The following is a 19,394-nucleotide window of genomic DNA, read 5'->3' on the forward strand; positions in this document are numbered from 1 at the left end:
CTCGTTCATTCATATATATATATATATATACACACACACAGACAGAGACAGACAGACAGAGAGTAACCATGGATTACAAGCATAATCTGGCAGCGGGCTCGTATTCCAAAACATGTGGAAATCAAATTTAAATTTCCCATAAGATATAATGGAAACTCAAATTATTCATTCCACAGCCAAAAAATAATAATGTGTGTGTGTGGGGGACGGTGTCCAATGACGTGCACAGAGCAGGCAAAGAGCAGGCTAACCCTTGAGCAGAGAGAGAAAATGGATTTTTAACCTCCCTAATAAGACTTGCTTTTGCTTTACACTCGCGCTGTACACACACGCATACAGACACAAAATAAAATATGTTTTACGCGCGCAAACGTGGTCGCAGTGTTATAGTAAACAGTACACGCGTGCACGGATGTTGATTATACCAGTAAGAGACATGCACTAAGACCCAGCAAGGGAGATGATTACCCACAATTCCGCAGCGCAATAGAGAAAAAACGTTCGTTCAGATTTGATTAGGTGACGCTCGGCGTCAAAACAAGAAGAGCATGTGTGATAAATGATACTTGGTACTCGTAAACCAAGACTTGCTTGTTTCCCAAGTCAAAATTTATTAAAAATCTTTGCTCACACATCATCCACACTGCTCACTGTACAAGTCTCAGGCAGTGTTGTGATCTGGGGTTACTAGACTTTCAATAAAATGAAATCAGCTGATGACCTGAATGACAATTATCCCATAAACGGATTGTTACAGCCATATTTCAGGAGGACCGTTCCAAGACTCAACCTGTAAAAGAGTGGTTCTAGGAGCATAAGGAATGCCATACAGGTTTTGCTAATTTTCTGTTTGATTTTACACAACTGGTGATTGGCCAATTCCTTATGGATTCCTTATCCAGCAACTAAGAGTTCAAATCACAAAGTATACAAAACCTCTCAGGGATAAGGGGGGACTCTTATCAATTGTAGAAGCACTAACCAATGATGCGAGTTTGTGCTTAATTTCTGCCCCAAAATGGTAGATGTGCTGCAGTTCCATAAACGTATGTCTCGTAGGAAGCATGCACCTTCAAACTGACTGCTGATTGTTCATTTTCCTTGTTTTTTATTTGTACAAAAAAAGCTCTAATTTGGAGAAAGTCATGTGGCCTTGTGCAGTTTGGGAAAAAACATGATTTGCTGTAAGGCCTTACCTGCAATGTCTCTCTGCACACATAAGCAATCTGAAGTTCAGACAGAGGGCCTGTAACTGCACACACAAAAACAGACCTCAACAACCAAATACACAGATAAGACACTTGTGTGTTGACAGATGTTTGTAGCAAAATAATGACACAATCTCTGATTTATGAACAAGATCACTGTAATGGAAAAAGGGTTATGATATGGTTATAGACTCTATAATAAGCATAATCTTATTTAATGACTTTGATTAGAAGTGTTTGTTTATATAAATATCGCATTTACACAAGTATTCAGACCCATCAGAACTTTCTTTGCCAACGATGACAAGTCTCATGCCTGCTTGTGAATGATGCGAGACAAAGTTCAGGGGGGGGGGGTGTTAGTAAGCGAGTGGTGATGGGGCTCACACGTGCCACCAGTGAACCATTGTCTTCACAAAACATTTGTAATTGTGTTGCAGTTTCTGGCAACAAGACATTAACAGCAGATTATTTAAATCCCAAAAATTCTCCGGTGGAATAAAAGGGGTGTGTTTGGTCTGCAACAATGTTTAGTCAGGTGGTTAAATTACATCCATATATAAAGGCCAGAAGATCACTGCCCAAGGCATCACACTGTATGCTGATCGCCACTTTCACGCTTTCCACATGATGTAAAAGAAAAGATGACCCATCAGACCAAGACAAATTCTTCTAGAGCTGGACGACAGAGCAGTAATGTTTGCATGCTCATATTAGGCATTTTTGGCAGTAGACAGGGATCAGCATGAGCACTCCGGTCACGAGCTACACAGCCCCATATGTAGCAAGCTGCAATGCACCGTGTGTTCTGACAAGCTTGCTTTGACAAAGTACAAGGATGTTGTTCGGGCCTTCAAATTCCTCACATCTCAATCCAACTGAGCATCCATGGAATAGACCAGACAGCACACCCCCAAGAGGTCTTGCTAGAAGATTCTGAGGGGCCAGAGCTGTCCTGGTGGCACAGGGGAACCCACACAATACAGGGCTTAATTTTTTGCATTTATAATGTCATGGATGGTCAGTGTAAACATACAGAAGGGCCCAAGAATTTACACACCGCAACAGATCTATTCCCATTTTTAAAACTCAAATTGAATTAATTTTTTTCTAAACATATCAGTAGTCGCACCATCTTTGATGCCACCAGAAGAGAGGCATATATTTTTGTGTATATACAATTTTTGGGCCCCTCTGTACATACACAGAGAGAAAGAGGGAAGGGGGAGAGAGAGAGAGCGCAGTAACGGTTCTGGGTTCCATGTACACCAAACGCATCTGCCACACCTAAACTACTCTACAGATTTGTTTTGCATGATAAAAAAATGACTTATTTTCAAATAAAACCAAACAAACATGGGGTACCATGGTAGATGTCCTGTAGTGAGCCACCTCCACAATACTCCATACAAATCCACAGCTTCTCCCGACTGCAACACAAGAGAAAATTTGATTTGTCTTTCACATAACCTTTAATTAACCATTTATTTTTACTTTATTTGCTCACTGTTTTATCGGTATTAAGTAATGGTTTGATCTTAATACTCCCTAAAGAAATGAAGTTGCTTAGAACATGAAAAAACAAGACATCATTCAACCCAAACAAACAGTCGTTTTTTTTGGCCATACCTGAGGTAGCTGCCAAAGTAGGCCACTATGTTCTGATGAGTGCATTCTTTCACCATAAAAATTTCCTGCTGAATGATTGAGAAATCATCCCCTAGAAAACAAAAAAAAGACCAAAAAAAAATGAATGACAGATGAAATATGCTCTGCCATTGCAAAGCAAATCAACAAGACCATAAATATTAAAGATATTAACCCTTGCTTTGCAGGCAGTTGCAATTTAATCATGTAAGTCCACATATCAACTCACTGCATTTAAATGAATCTTAAGGTTTCTAAAAAATCATAATAATAATAATAATAAAGTTTTTTTAAATCACTTAATTCATATGCATGTTTTCCCTGCATTTAGATCATTCTGCGTTCAAGTGTTCCCTTACTTAATCCCAGATGCTATATCAGTCATTCCCATTGGTGACGCTTACACAGTGTAAAACAAAATACTATTAATTCATCAATCACGCCAGAGATTAGTAAAAAATTTAATCATACAACTCCTAAACATATTAGCCAGTTTACCTGGTGGAATTGGATTAATGTGCTTTTTGTGTTATGTTTGTTTTTATTTTTTTGATACTCTCTGCCTCCCTTAATGCTCACAGTCCAAAGATATGCAGGTTAGGCTAATTGGCGTTCCCAAATTGCTCGTAGTGTGAGAATAGGTGTGTGAGTGTGTGTATGTGTGTGCCCTGCGATGGATTAGCACCCTGCCCAGGTGTACCCTGCCTCGTGCCCTAAGCCTCCTGGGATAGAGGATACAGGATAAAGCGGGTATAGAAGATGAGTGAGTGAGTGTTTATTTTGTATGGTTGTTTCTACTTGATCTAGAAAAAGAAAATGCAATAAACACACAAACAAAAAGAAACAGTTTTGTTGATCTAGAGACCCCCCACAGAACCAAACCCACCCAACCCAACCCTGGTAGGCTTAGACATATATGCTCTATAATAAGAGATGAAATACGAAAAAGAAATAACTAAATCGGTTTAAAAGCTTTCTGCTGTTGTTGGGTTTATCAGCATGCATCAACTTAAAATGTCTCATTAGCATATAGTAAATGTATCACACAAACAGGAAAAACTAATATATACACTACTGTCCGATCAGAGACATGGGATGTGCAGCTTTAATTGGAATATAACTGACTATTAGTTAAAACCTGATGTGATGATTCTAAAAACTGAGAATCTGAAAACTTTACATTACATTTACTGTACTGTAAAAACAGAGTGAAAGCTAATGTAATGTAAAAACAGAGTGAAAGCTACATAGAAGAACCTTCTTAGCTTAGAAGAAGAATCTTCTTAGAACCTACATAGCCTTCATCCTGAAAACAGAGTGAAGGCTACATAGAAGTATAATAGAAGTCTATTTAGACTAAGCAAAAAAAAAAAAAAAAAAAAAAAACTACCTGACATCAATAAATTTGACATTACAATATTTAATTACAAACTACCAAACAAAATAAGGTTCATGATGTTTACACTGATTAATTATATAAATACAAAACCTGATGCATACAATGATGAAAAATTTTAAATACAAGAATTTAAAGACCTGTGTAAACAGCACTTTTTTGTTTTGAATTGTGATCTCAATTCCCATGGAGACTACGTTAATAAATCCAGTAAGCATAAAGCATTTCACTGTCAACATGGGATCCCTGCAGCTTTTGTAGATCAACAGGTTTCAGTATTCACCACATGCATTGCATGCTACTGATAAATGTGTTGCAGCACAGTAACTGCATTACATTTAAAAAATACGTCCCAAATATTCAATTCAATTTTATTTATATAGCGCTTTTAACAAATGGTCATTGTCTCAAAGCAGCTTCACAAAAATGAAAAATTCATAAAAAAAATTAATATATTTTTTTAAATATATATATACACACACACACACACACACATATCCATACATACAACACAACAGTCTTTTAAATGAAATCTGCTCACCCTACTGTTTTCTTCATCTACAAATGAAGCGTTAATTACTAGGAGTAGGAATCAGTCACTTACCGATACATTGTGATTCTTAGATGCCGATTTTTGACTAAAATTGTAATTCTATAAATATTACAATTTTATAAATAGCCCGATGTGATATTACATTTTCACCCAATTTTAGTAAAATTTTTAACCTTTAAAAAAAAAGTTTAACGATCGTTCTTTATATCATTAGTTTTCTCACAGACTAAATTACGCCTTAAGCATTTCCCCTTTATAAATCTACCTGATCCACTTCAGGTGTCTACAATTTGGGCTTGCACTAAAATGGTTCTAAAAAAAAAAAAAAAAAAAAAAAAAAAACAGACACAACCAGAAAACTTACTCTAAAAGCATGTAAACAGAGTATGCAAAAAACACCTATATAGCACCCAGGATGCTAGTAATATAAGCTAGTAAAATATATAGCTAAATAAATGTGCTGTGCAACAGAAATGCAACCATGCCCTTTAATCCAATACATGTTTGTTCTCAGTGTCTACTGAGAAACGAGAAACAAAATTCTGATCTCTAGCTTAACAGGCCAGACCACTTCCTTTAAACATACTGTGCATCTCGGTTGTAAAAGAAAGCTTGAGAATGTGTAAAATGTGCGGTTTCTGAGGTGCACGTGTGAACGTGCTTGAAATGTTCAACAGTAGTCATGTCTACCTCCGGCCCTTTGCTAAAACTACAATTACACACAAAGTAGTCAGACTTCTTTTGCCTTTAAACTGAAACTTGCCACACACACACACACACAGTAACCCTACAGTACTGTTGGTTCGTGGACAGTCATGGCTAAGACAAAGGAGATCACTGAGGATCTGCGGCTGCGCATTGTGGCTGCTCAAAATCCAGAAAAGGGCTATTAGACCCTATCCAAATGTTTAAGCTCCAGTGGCTACAGTACAAAATATTATTAAAAAATACAAGACATTCCGCACGGTGAAAAATCTCAGAGGACGTGGTCGGAAGTCAAAAGTGACACCTGTGCTGGCCAGGAGGATAGTGAAAGGTTAAAAAAAAATAATAAAAAAAACAAAAAATCCTAGGATCACCACCAAGGACATCCTGATGAATCTGGGCTTTGCTGGTGTCGACATCTCAAGGCAGACAGTCCAACGGACACTGCACACCGCAAACAGTCTAATGGACACTGCATACCGCAGGGTTTCACGGGCGCAGCCCAAGGAGAACACCAGTTCTCCAGATAAGGCACACAAAGGGCTGCTTTGCCTTTGCATATGATCATCTGGACAAGGACAACGACTTCTGGTCTTCTGTTTTATGGTCAGATGAAATAAGAATTTAATTGTTAAGCCAAAATTATGTCGTCTTCATTTGGCATAAAAGGAGAAGCATTCAACCCTAAGAACACCATGCCCTCTGTCAAGCATAGTGGTGGTAACCTAATGTTTTGGGGGTGTTTTCAGCTTTTCTATTGATTATTGAAAAGGGTATAAATAATTTTGGCCAACTTTTGTTAGAATGAAAAAAGATGAGTAATAATTCTTTCCACAATAATGCCTCCTGTGCATCGTCTTATTATCTTCAGGAAGACGCCTGTGTCATTTCTAATCAAGAAAAAACTTGCTGGTTGAATAAAAGTTACTTTAAGTCTGAATTTGCCAGAGGTATGAAAAATTTCGGGTTTGACTGTGTGTGTATACAGATATACAGTGTATATATATATATATATATATATATATATATATATATATATATTATATACACACACACACACACACACATATATACACACACATACATACAAGTTTTAGCCACCATATTACATGGTTATTACATGCAATTTTATGTTTATCATGTCTGCATAATTATGTACAAAACCATTCAGTATTTTCATATACAACTTAAAAATTAATAAATAACATTACAGGAGAATATATGCATGGCTGTAAAGAAAAATATTTAGTACAAGACAGACCAGTTTTCAGATGGAAACAAATAACCTAATGTACGCTGGGATTTGCATAAAAATAGAAAGGAGCGAGCGTGACAAAGTTACCATAAAGTTACCAACTCATTCTCCAGCAAGCTCAGTAAAATCTAACAGCTGTTTTCTTATAAAACTTCACAAATCTGTGTCTAAAACTCCCGATTTTAAGCAGTGAGGGTTTTTTTTTACTTCAAATATTGACTGTTTATTTTATTTCTCTTTATTGCTCTTTAAAAAAAGTTTATTTTATGCAGTAATGTTTTCAAAAGTATCTTTTGCTTATGCCATATTTTTGTATGTGCCCAAATCTTTTGCACACTACTATACGTAAAATAGTTGTTAGATTTTACTAAGCTTTCAGTGGTGAAAATCTGAAGTAATCCCAGTAAAAATATTCAGTTTAGCTTTTCTAATGAATACTTATAGGTGCAGGTGTTTGTTTACATTAAGTAATCATCCTATTTTAAAGAAGATCCCCTCATCTCATACTGCTGCATATACGCTTGCTTTAACAGCCTGTGATTATAGCTGCTCTTCACATTACTGCTTGTTATTAGCACTATGGTTTTAGATCACATGAGACAAACTGGTTTTAAAAACTTCCTGCAGGAAGAATAAACATACACTGATCTGTCCACTCATCTTCGTTGCGTATTCGTTTGCATTTCATGAGGATTTGGATGAGGATTTCTCTATAGGTGCAATAGGATACTTTGTGTCTTACACATAACGTGTATATACAGTAAACTTGCGCACTGATTGGCTTCCACCCACGAAAAAAGCACCAAATTCTGTCAAAAAATAAATAAAAATGCTGGATGGCACATAAATGCTCGTAACATCCCTTCTACTTAACGTTTTGAATTCATTTATGATGGAGATTTAACTTCACGTAAATACTGAAAGACTGGCAAAGTTTCATTACTGGACAAAATCAGCTGGACAGACATACAGACAAATTTCTGAGACTGGATTATGTCCTTAAATGTCTGAAACGTAAAAATATTATTAAAAGACATATCTGACCAAGGTACAGACAAAACCTTTTATTTATATAGATAAAAAGAAAATAATCTAAGATAAATAACAGCTTTTTTCTATTGTGACATCGTTTCACATTTATTACATCCCATAACTCAATAACTTGTAGATCCACCTTCAGCAGCAATGAACTGAAGTAATAGTTTCCTGTATAACTTTTTCTACTTCACATAATTGTGAAGGAATTGTGACAATCTGTACTTGTTCAGTGTTCTTCTAATTGTGTTATGATGGATATTTAACCTTAAGACATATAGGGTCTCACATGTCGCTCTTGTTTTATTTATTTTTTGGTTATTTCTCTGAGAATGGCAAGGTCTCATCTTGGGGTACATGTGCAGGGACATCTACTTCTAGAAAGATCGGCAACTGCCGTAATGCTTTTCACTAGTGAATAATATTCTCCAAAATGTTAGAAAATGGTTTTATAACCTTTTCCAGATTGTTGTGCAGCAACACTTATACTACAATAAAACATATAGCTACTATAAAACCTGTCTTTTCCACTTGGCATTGTGTTAACACCTACCTAATGCTTCAGAGGAGCAAACTGCCAAAACATCTTTTATAGAGGTCTGTACACCTGATAATGATTCATTAAGTGCTGATAAGTAGCACCTGGCTGCAATTTACCCTTCTAATGACTGTCCTACTATACTCACTTGTTATAACATGCAGCACACACAAGACTGCATCAACGAACTAACCGAACCTCTGCACCAAATGTTTTTAAATAAACACAGACACCGGTCACAAGTCCTACACATGTACAAGTCCTTCTCAAAAAATTAGCATATTGTGATAAAGTTCATTTTCTGTAATGTACTGATAAACATTAGACTTTCATATATTTCAGATTCATTACACACAACTGAAGTAGTTTCTTGCCTTTTAATTGTTTTAATATTGATGATTTTGGCATACAGCTCATGAAAACCCAAAATTCCTATCTCAAAAAATTAGCGTATTTCATCCGACCAATAAAAGAAAAGTGTTTTTAATACAAAAAAAAAAAGTCAACCTCCAAATAATTATGTTCAGTTATGCACTCAATACTTGGTCGGGAATCCTTTTGCAGAAATGACTACTTTAATGCGGCGTGGCATGGGGCAAACAGCCTGTGGCACTGCTGAGGTGTTATGGAGGCCCAGGATGCTTCGATAGCAGCCTTAGGCTCATCCAGAGTGTTGGGTCTTGCGTCTCTCAACTTTCTCTTCACAATATCCCACAGATTCTCTATGGGGTTCAGGTCAGGAGAGTTGGCAGACCAATTGAGCACAGTAATACCATGGTCAGTAAACCATTTACCAGTGGTTTTGGCACTGTGAGCAGGTGCCAGGTCGTGCTGAAAAATGAAATCTTCATCTCCATAAAGCTTTTCAGCAGATGGAAGCATAAAGTGCTTCAAAAACTCCTGATAGCTAGCTGCATTGACCCTGCCCTTGATAAAACACAGTGGACCAACACCAGCAGCTGACATGGCACCCCAGACCATCACTGACTGTGGGTACTTGACACTGGACTTCAGGCATTTTGGCATATCCCTCTCCCCAGTCTTCCTCCAGACTCTGGCACATTGATTTCCGAATGACATGCAAAAGTTGCTTTCATCCGAAAAAAGTACTTTGGACCACTCAGCAACAGTCCAGTGCTGCTTCTCTGTAGCCCAGGTCAGGCGCTTCTGCCGCTGTTTCTGGTTCAAAAGTGGCTTGACCTGGGGAATACGGCACCTGTAGCCCATTTCCTGCACACGCCTGTACACGGTGGCTCTGGATGTTTCTACTCCAGACTCAGTCCACTGCTTCCGCAGGTCCCCCAAGGTCTGGAATCGGTCCTTCTCCACAATCTTTCTTAGGGTCTGGTCACCTCTTCTCGTTGTGCAGCGTTTTCTGCCACACTTTTTCCTTTCCGCAGACTTCCCACTGAGGTGCCTTGATACAGCACTCTGGGAACAGCCTATTCGTTCAAAATTTCTTTGTGTCTTACCCTCTTGCTTGGGGGTGTCAATGATGGCCTTCTGGACAGCAGTCAGGTCGGCAGTCTTACCCATGATTGCAGTTTTGAGTAATGAACCAGGCTGGGAGTTTTTAAAAGCCTCAGGAATCTTTTGCATGTGTTTAGAGTTAATTAGTTGATTCAGATGATTAGGTTAATAGCTCGTTTAAAGAACCTTTTCATGATAATTTTTGAAATAGGAATTTTGGGTTTTTATGATCTGTATGCCAAAATAATCAATATTAAAATAATTAAAAGGCTTGAACTTCTTCAGTTGTGTGTAATGAATCTAAAATATATGAAAGTCTAATGTTTATCAGTACATTACAGAAAATAATGAACTTTATCACAATATGCTAATTTTTTGAGAAGGACCTGTATTTGGCGATCCAATATTAGCTACTCATTAGTAAACAGCTAGGGGAGACATTTCTTTATAAATATAACTTTTCATCCAGCCATTTATCCTCCAGAGTGTGTGCTGCTGTGCTAAATAGTCGCTTACCATCAGCCCACTGGTATGTGGCGGTAAGGTAAACCCAAGCTGCCTCTGTCTTTTATTTCTCTCATTATTATTTTTAAGATAATAGTTTTATAGTTTGTACTTTCAGCAAAATAAGGCTTGAGCGTTTTTTAAGGGGCTTTTTCTATAGGTGGGTGGGTGAGGGTCGACTTACAAGATTTAGCTGTTGCCTTTACTTGTAGTTTTGTTCTTAAGGGGTAAATAAGGTTTGTTCTGTTGAAGCATTTAACAGATTTTTGCCCACGTGGTTTTGTTTAAGAAAAAAAATACTGCGTACTGCAAACTTGAGGTCTTTTAAAGGAGACCTGGTAATTTCCAGACTGGTGACAGTATGTTAATGTAGCTGACGTGTATTTTGAGCCAACACAATGATATCCATTTATGTGATCGGCCAGTTGAGAGACATCCTTCCAATAAGAATTGAGTCATTATCGGTTGATCGATGGGAGCCTTTAATTAACAGTCCATTATCAAGCAGGAGCCCTGAACATTAGGTACATTAGGCAAAGTGTCAAGCAGCACTCCAGTGTGTGGAATAAGGGATTGTACATGTCCACATTGTGCACCAGTTTCCTATTTTAACAATTTGGGATTCAGCACCGGAACAGTCAATAGCCATTAATCAGAAAGCTTAAATTTTCAATATTAGTTAACATGATCAGCATGACAGTCTGACCAAGTTAAAGACCTTGTTACAACATACAGCAGATCCATTTTGGGGATCCAGCATCCTCATGAACATACAGTTAGCCACGACCTCACTGCAGTACTATAATAAAATAATTCAGCAAATCAGTGATGGATGAAACCACGAAGACTAAAAGATACTTCATTGCAGTTTAGGCGAGTCTACCTAAATTACTCCGTCCCCAAAAACCTGGATGTCGGGTTATAATTTTGCACCAAGGACTGTAAATTAAACAAACACTGTGCAAAGCAAAACTGTAAGGTTACCAGCAAGTAGAAAAACAGATAAAATGGTTTTATTAAAGTTATAGCTGAGACATTCTAAATGGTTGACCAAAGCTGAAACTCACCTGGCTCCAGTTTAATCATCTTTACAGCTGCTAGTTCACCAGTGGAGATTTTACGAGCCTGGAAAAACACAAAGATAACAATGTTTAAACAAGCAGTGTATCCTAGTTCCAGAGCAGAACATAAAATATGTATTGTGATAAGCTGAGGTTGTGATAAATGTGCTAAACTGTGGCAGCATTTTGTGTGTGTGTTATAGGGATAAAAAGCAGAAGACAGGATTGGCACATGAGGACAAAAACGGCATGGAGAGGAGGAGGAGGAGCAAAGGAGGGCAGACCTAATAAAACTGCAGAGATTGGTGAGTATGACTGTCTCACACCTGTATGAAGCAGTTTCTGGTTTTAAGGTACACAAGGGTTTAAAAGTATCACAGTTTCAAAACCACTATGGTGGTTTGTTTCCGCTAATACTGGTTCATTTTAAATCAGTAAGAACAGAAAAGATTCAGCTGAAAAAGGTGCTCTCGGGCATAGTATAATGTACTCGGACATGGATTGAATCAGATATGAAAGCCAATTGCACCTGAACACCAATCTAATTCTCTGACCAACACAAACATAGATGGAAGGCTAGTGAAAGAGCTAATCTTGACAGTGTCAAGATCGACATCCTTGTTCTTTTCTCTTTATGTTTAAGGCGGCTCATAAACCAAATAGGCGCTTACTGGAGCCTGCTGTTACGGAGAGCGAGAATATGCAAGTGTGGAACACAATAATAATGTGCATGCTGGCCTGCGGTGGGAGGGGCAGCAATCATTCCTGGGCATGATACAAACCAATCATGTCTAGTGTGAAAGTGCTTTAAAAAAAAAAAAAAAAAAAAACATTCCTGCAATATGAGCAGTTTTTAAAGACAAACAGCAGGAATCCTTCGTTTGCAGCATAGAGTAACATGACCCCTGCCCCTCCCCGAAGGAGGTGAAACCTTCCAACAAGGAAATACTTAAAATATTTCATATTGCATATCTACAACAACACGACCCATTACTCTGCCAAACCCAAAATACCACTATTATGAAATGAATGTTTGCAACAAGCTGGGGCAATGATACTATAAACTTGCTACTGACTACCTTTACTAGGTAACATTAGCTAGTTTCCCCCAAACGTTACTTCATAGAATGAAGAGGAGTACAGAAATACTTTTACTTTAGTACTATCATTAAGTTTAGTCATTACGTTTCTTTGAGAAACAATATCCGCATAAGGATTTCAGCAGCACATTAACTATTGCCACAGCTATATCCAATGTTAATAAAATGGAGAAGCAGCAAAAAAAAAAAACTTTGGAACGTGCTAAAATCTAAGCAGTAAAAATAGTGTAGGTGATCCCGTTCCAACGCAACGTGCATGTGTACACATGCATGCCTTGTTTGCTCTCTACTGCCTAAACAAATAACACTATAATAATAACACTTCATCCTCATATCTTTTTCTGCATCGACACTAAAATAACAGAATAAATATTATTGCTTTATTTGATATTATTCTTAGTAGTTATTTTTCCCTCCATAAAAAAATCAATGATGTTCTCAGCTTACTGAACTGCAAGTCTACGTTCCAAGATGGAACTGTATTTATTTTTATTTTATTTTGAAAAATCCAAGTATTTTAATATTTTTTTAATTACTTTAACTGTTTACTAAGGTTCCAAATATTCTGTGTGTTGATTACCAATAAAACACATTGTGTTCAGTGGGGAAAGGAAATTAAAACACCTTTTTTGGTGCATGTGCCATATGTACGCTCACCTGAATTTTAAGGAGAGCCCTGGATGTTCTGGTGTTTACTGGTAATCTGAACAAAATTTAAAGAGGCACACCGCCACACTGTCTTACTCATGAGTTTTATACAAAAAATATTCACAAATCACCTATTAACCACATCATTAACTGCAATCAAACCTACATGCAAAGAAGAAAGAAGAATCAAATCATGTTTCAATAGTAACTGTTCACTTATTATTGGTGGTGGGGATAGCAGTCAACCATAAGCACCTCATAGTAATCTCTTTACTGCTTTCAAACCATGCACTGCTACCAGACAAATTGTATCCAAACAATGAAGAATGAAGCTTTAAGTAAAATTAGTTCATTGCTCTTTGCACATACATGTTTTTCCAAGAAAATATGGAACACACTTTGAGTGCAAAGCTACTGCAGATCATGGGGTAAATGCGTGTGAGGACATGGAAGACAGAGACAGGAGGAGGGAGTGATCTGAAGGCTGGCTAGCATTCAAAAGTTCCTGTAATTGATCTCAGAGAAATGCCTGGACATAAAAGGGCAAATGACTGTGTGTGAAACACTGCCGGGCCCAAAGCATGTGTTTCACATACTCAGGCCAGGACTGATAACAGACAGCCAGACACGTCAGAAACTAGCTAGACACACTTAACAAGAAAAAAAAAAACCTGATAACTGATCGAACATTTACAGCCACCAAGAAATAGCAGATAATTAACTAGTTAGAAGCAGGTGCCAGGCTGTAGGTCATTAACCTTATCTAACAAGTTGTGTGTGGGTGTGCAAGTAAGAAAAAGCGAGCACACGTTATCACTTTCTACTCTCATCTCCGTTGTTATCTCCATGATGTCTTGCACCTTCTGTGTGCTACTGAATATGCATTATGGATGGCAATTTATGTGTGTATAGATAGATAAATTCTGATTGTATGGATAGTGGGGCGTGTTTGTACAGATAGGCGGTAGGCAGCATCAACCTTTTAAGTCATATTTTGTTCACAGATGTTCCTCACCAACTGTAACAGTAGCCAGTGTCCATTATGGCGTAAACAGGTGCGTCAGGCCAAGCTCTTAGAAACTGCAACCCTGGATCAGACCATGGAGTGTCTACAGAGACCACACATATGACAGGCAGAAGATGGGGCTGCCAAAACATTGGAGCAGCGTAAGGAACTGCAGCGAGTTGACCATAAACTACTTCCACTGGTAAACCTCTTTAGTCATATATTACGCATCTCCTTTTCTACTTATTTACAGTGGTTCCTGAGCAAATGAACGCCCCACCTTGCAAATCTTCACTTTAAGAACTTAAGAGCATTTCCATGCCTCATACCGTGAGGTGATATACCTGCCAAAACATTAGAGCAGCGTAGTGAGCGACAACAAGTTCACGGCACACTCTATTCGTGGGTATTGGTAGCATCAGAATCGACACGTGTGCTGAGCTGTAGGTACCCTCTATTTTTTTGTTTGTTTAGTAGTAGCTAGATTAAAAAGTAATGCCTTTGGATACATAAAAAATAAATTGTACATGCAAATGTGTGCAAAATAATGACAAAGGTAATTTGTGTCATCACTTCTATAAACATGAATTCTCAGCTAGTTTGAATGCCACTGAGAAGGCAATGAAGACTTAATGCTGCAGGTTTGGAAAGTGGGGAGCATTTGATTACAATCATGCCTAGTGTGAAATCAGCCTTAAAAAGCCATGGTGTACAGGAGACCAAATTTGAACTGGTTTCTAAAGTGGGTGTGGCAACCCTCTCAAATTGAACAAATAAACAAAAATTTCTGAACGGTGAAATTGACAAATGTGGCAGAAAGAAACATCAGTTGATGGGTTGGTTTATTTAGCAAAGTAAATATAAAAGAAAGGAGGAGGTGGCATGTTTGAGTTTTGTGTTTGTGCTAGAACTTTGACATCTGCAACCAAGTGCACAAACAAGGGACTGTGTCATGCAGAAACACAAACATCTGTGCAATATATCTAGACTAATCCCAGACCGAGAAAATATCTGCACAAATAACACAGTGGCTAAAAGGTCTGTAAGAAAACCCACATACACACTCAAAGGCGTAGGAACTGAAAATGTTGCATCTTTCTTGCTCAGCATCTTGATGCAGGAAAAACGTCTATCTACTTCGTAGTATAGCATCAGCTGTAGTAACGTGACAAATCTGTGAACTTTCAAGCAAGATCAGAAATGGAGTGAAAGTAGTGGAGAAATTTGTGAGGGAGGGCAAGCTTTCTTTACAGTTTAAGTTTAAACCCAATTTTGATGCCATTTGAAGCTTGCCTTCCCAGCTCAATTACTGAAACAAGCATCTTGGTATAAACAGTAAAGAAAGAAATTTACTTTGTTTTGTAAATCTGTTTTTAATTTGATTTACTGCAGTGAGGCATACATTAAGCACTCATAAGGCTGGACCTATACATTTTTTTTATTAGGTTTCGATCTGATATTTAAAGCTTTCAGATTTCAAGCTAACCCACACGAGCCTGTCTCTACAACACTGCATCACATGAATTTGATTAGCTGCTGCTGAATAACAGCATTTTAGAGAGGAGGCAAGTAAAGCTTCTGGAACAACAAACTGCCAAGTGTTTTTCATACTGTTCCATCTTTCACTCCATTGTCTCACATTCTGTGTGGATTATATGTTATCCATGTTTAACACAAGAAAAACACTAAAAATAAAAAGTATATAAAAAATGTTATATATGTTATATATAACGATTCAATCTGTGCCTCTTTAACCACCAAGCAGTTTACACCAGTACACTTTCTAAATCACTATGATTGTTGCCTTGCCTCCGAGTGGCGCAGTGGTAAAGTGCTCGCCCTATCATCCGGAGATCGCAGGTTCGAACCACGGGTGATGCTGTTTTCCTCTTACAGCCGGAGGCACAGAGAGAGCCGATTGGCCGAGCTCTCTCAGGGGGGAGGGATGAGAGGTACTCGCGCTCCGTCTGAGCTCGCGCACACGGAAGGAGCGGCTAGCGCTTTCCTCCGAGTGTGTTACTCCGCCCCTAATGGTGCGTGAGCAAACAGTTCGAAAAGATGCGGTCGGCTGACGTCACGCGGTTAGGAGGAACACTTGATAGTCTTCGGCCCTGCCGGCTGAGTAGTAGTAGTAGCCTTAATGTGGGAGCCCCCTAGTGACGGGGAGGAATTGGCTACGACTAAATTAGGGGAGAAAATTGGAAAAATCCAAAAACAAAAAAAAGATTATCGCCTTACTGATAAACACACCTAAACTACAGTAACACCTACATTTACAGGGCATGCGTCCTGTCCTGTTCCTCTTCACTTTGGCTGCATTTACAGCACCAAAAAATTCCAGTGTTTTTACTGCCTTAACTCATATGGGTGTGTATGTGTAAACAGGTCAGATAAAGTTTGTTCTGCATTCAAATGTAGATTCTAAAGGCAAGGAAAAAACTGAAGCTTAAGGTCACAACAGTCACAGAGTCACTTCTCCCAATTCCCAATAAGTCTGATGTGTCACATGACCCTCTTCCTGGGGCTGGGCGATAAAACGATAACGATATGTATCGCGATAGACACGTGATCGATATCAATAAAAAAAAATGTTTTCAATAAAACGTCCCAGATGAGAGAGCTCTTACAATGACTTGCGTGGTTATCCTGCCTGTTGGCGCTATTTCCGCGTTTGGATTTACCGTCCACGCTACGAGGGCTAACTGCGAGTCTTCTTGTCCGCTTCCGGTTGCACGTGACAGTTGCATTAACAAAGGCACTCGCTCTCTGGTAACCTAGCAACATAGGGAGTGATACTGTTACATGATTGACGTTAGTGTATCACGTTTGGTTGCGCCATGTCGTTGTCTCATGCTGGTCTGCTGGATTCATCTTTAAAAGTAGAAAATGCACTTATTTTATTACACTTTATTAAGCATTTCTTACATTTTCTTTCATTTTGCACCGTAAATGTTAAGAGATAATTGTTAAGTGTTCCTTGTGACTTTAGACTTGTTTACATTTTAATAATTTGAGTTTTCCATGGTTATTGATGTTTCTGTCTTAATAACTGAGGGGACTATGATCAGAGGAAGGTTAAGTTTAAAATAAAAATGTTTAAACGTAATATATTTTTCTTCTGGTCCTTATTTTAAATGGGTCATAAAAATATCAATAATTATCGATATCGACCGATATGAAACACTGATATCGTGATACAGATTTTAGACTTCAAAATGCCCACCATGGTCACCACCCATCTTAAAAAGTTTTCCCCCCTCACATATACTAATGTGCCACAAACAGAAAGTTATTATTACCAACCATTCCCATTTTATTAAGGTGTATCTATATAAATGGCCCACCCTGTATACGGCGGTGTTGTCCACCTTAAGATATCACCATAAATACAGGTGATAGTGTGCATCTCTTTTGTACAAAAAAGTAAACCATACAGAATGTATGAAATGTACAATGCTCTAAAGATACCAATTTGTGCTAGCTAACTTGTCTGTTGTTTGATCTGTGATGTAACAGGTCAACCAGAAACACAATACTACCAAGGTCAAAAGGGGCATATCCACCACCTTTTATAGCAAAGTGGACATACTTCAGTCAATAACCCAACTGTAATGGGACAAGGGCAGCATTTTAATTAATGGGCCTTAAAACACAGCTTGATTTAATTGTGCATGTAAATGTAGCGAGCGTCAATAGCCACATAAATGATAATTGTGCGTTAAGGCTCACTAGTTTATGTTTCAAGAGCAAACAAAATCGGGTCTATTCTGTGTCTGAACAGTGCATGCAATATTAATACTGTTTCACCTACTTTCTATGCGTAGAACCAAAACACTGACTATCACCCATTTTTGGACAAATTATCTTCAAGATACCTGCAAATACTGAAATGGCTACAAGTTTCTGATAAAGATGTCATTACTTCATGCTGTCAGAGATTACCACATTTAACAAACATAATTCCTTCTCAGGACTAGAGTGAAACTGAATATAAGTGGCAGCATTGATACTCAGAACACAAAACAGAAGTATCTATATTTAGTGCATGATATGTCTTAAAAAAAAATTAATTAAAAAATTGGAAGTGTTTGGAATACAGCTACATTACAAAAGTCAGGATTTTTTTTTAATAACTTAAAAAAAATAAGTAAATAAATAAATATAGGTCCTATACTTTTAAATATTATAAATAGCAGCTTGGGATCTGGGGTGGTACCCAGAAATTTTAAACATGTAGTTGTGCAGCCTTTGTTAAAAAAAAAAAAAAAAATCTTGATTCATCTGTGTTTTCTTATTACAGATCAATCTATAAGCTACCTTTCTTGTCCGGAGATTTAAAGATTTAGAAAGTTCAGAATGCGCATGAAATTCTTGAGGTCTTTTAGTCTGGTTTTAAGGCTTCGCACAGTCCCGAAACAATTCTGTTAAGGGTCTTAAATGACATTTATGATATTACCGATTCTGGTGATTCTTCAGCTCCTTGACTTAACATCTGCCTTTGATACAGTAGACCATGGCATCCATCTGTCACGCTTAGAAAACTGGGTGGGAATTAGAGGGACAGCTCTAGACTGGTTTAGGTCCTATCTTATTGATGGAACATTATCTGTTAGTCTTGGAGGTCTTGAGTCCTTATCAGCTCCTCTGACATTTGGGGTCCCACAGGGGTCTATCCTAGGACCCCTTCTTTCCTCTTTGTATTTGTTGCCACTCAGCTATATCCTCACAAAACATGGCATCTTCTTTCACTGCTATGCAGATAATAGTCAGATTTATCTCGCGTTAAAACAGAAGAAAGGCTACTCCATCAAGCCTCTGTTAACATGTCTAGATGACAGACATTGTTAGCCCATATTTTTTTTACATTTTAATGATAAAAAGACAGAGGTTTTGGTATTTGGTCCTGGTGCCAGGGGTAAAGTTCCATCTCTGGATTTAGGAGCCTTGGAGCAATATGTTAAACCCACAGCGTCAAATTTGGGTGTTATTTTTGACCATGGCCTTAAATTTGATAAACAGATCAGTGCCGTGGTTCGGTCCAGTTTCTTTCAACTAAGTCAACTGGCAAAACTTAAGCCTGTTTTGTCCTTTAAGCATTTTAAAATAGCCATCCACGCCTTTATCACCACTCGCATAGATTACTGTAATGCTTGGTATTTCTGGGTTTCCCAGGCATCACTATATCGACCACAGCTGATCCAAAATTCTACTGCTCAACTCTTAACGTCTACCCGTAAAAGAGAACATACCGCCGCAGTTCGGGCTTCC

The 19,394-nt window shown here is 38.0% G+C and overlaps 1 protein-coding gene across 1 annotated transcript in view; it reads right to left on the reverse strand.

Annotated features, from left to right (window-relative positions):
• map4k5 (mitogen-activated protein kinase kinase kinase kinase 5) overlaps positions 1-19,394 on the reverse strand; it is a 52,740-nt gene that overhangs the window by 25,470 nt on the left and 7,876 nt on the right. The window contains exons 4-7 of the mRNA XM_053501527.1: positions 11,379-11,436; positions 2,838-2,928; positions 2,574-2,638; positions 1,197-1,252 (exon numbers count right to left, since the gene is read on the reverse strand). Of these exons, the coding sequence (XP_053357502.1) occupies positions 1,197-1,252; positions 2,574-2,638; positions 2,838-2,928; positions 11,379-11,436 (270 nt within the window). The remainder of the gene's footprint in view (positions 1-1,196; positions 1,253-2,573; positions 2,639-2,837; positions 2,929-11,378; positions 11,437-19,394) is intronic.

The sequence above is a fragment of the Clarias gariepinus genome, chromosome 8 (assembly GCF_024256425.1).
Source record: "Clarias gariepinus isolate MV-2021 ecotype Netherlands chromosome 8, CGAR_prim_01v2, whole genome shotgun sequence".
Taxonomy (NCBI): Eukaryota; Metazoa; Chordata; class Actinopteri; order Siluriformes; family Clariidae; genus Clarias; species Clarias gariepinus.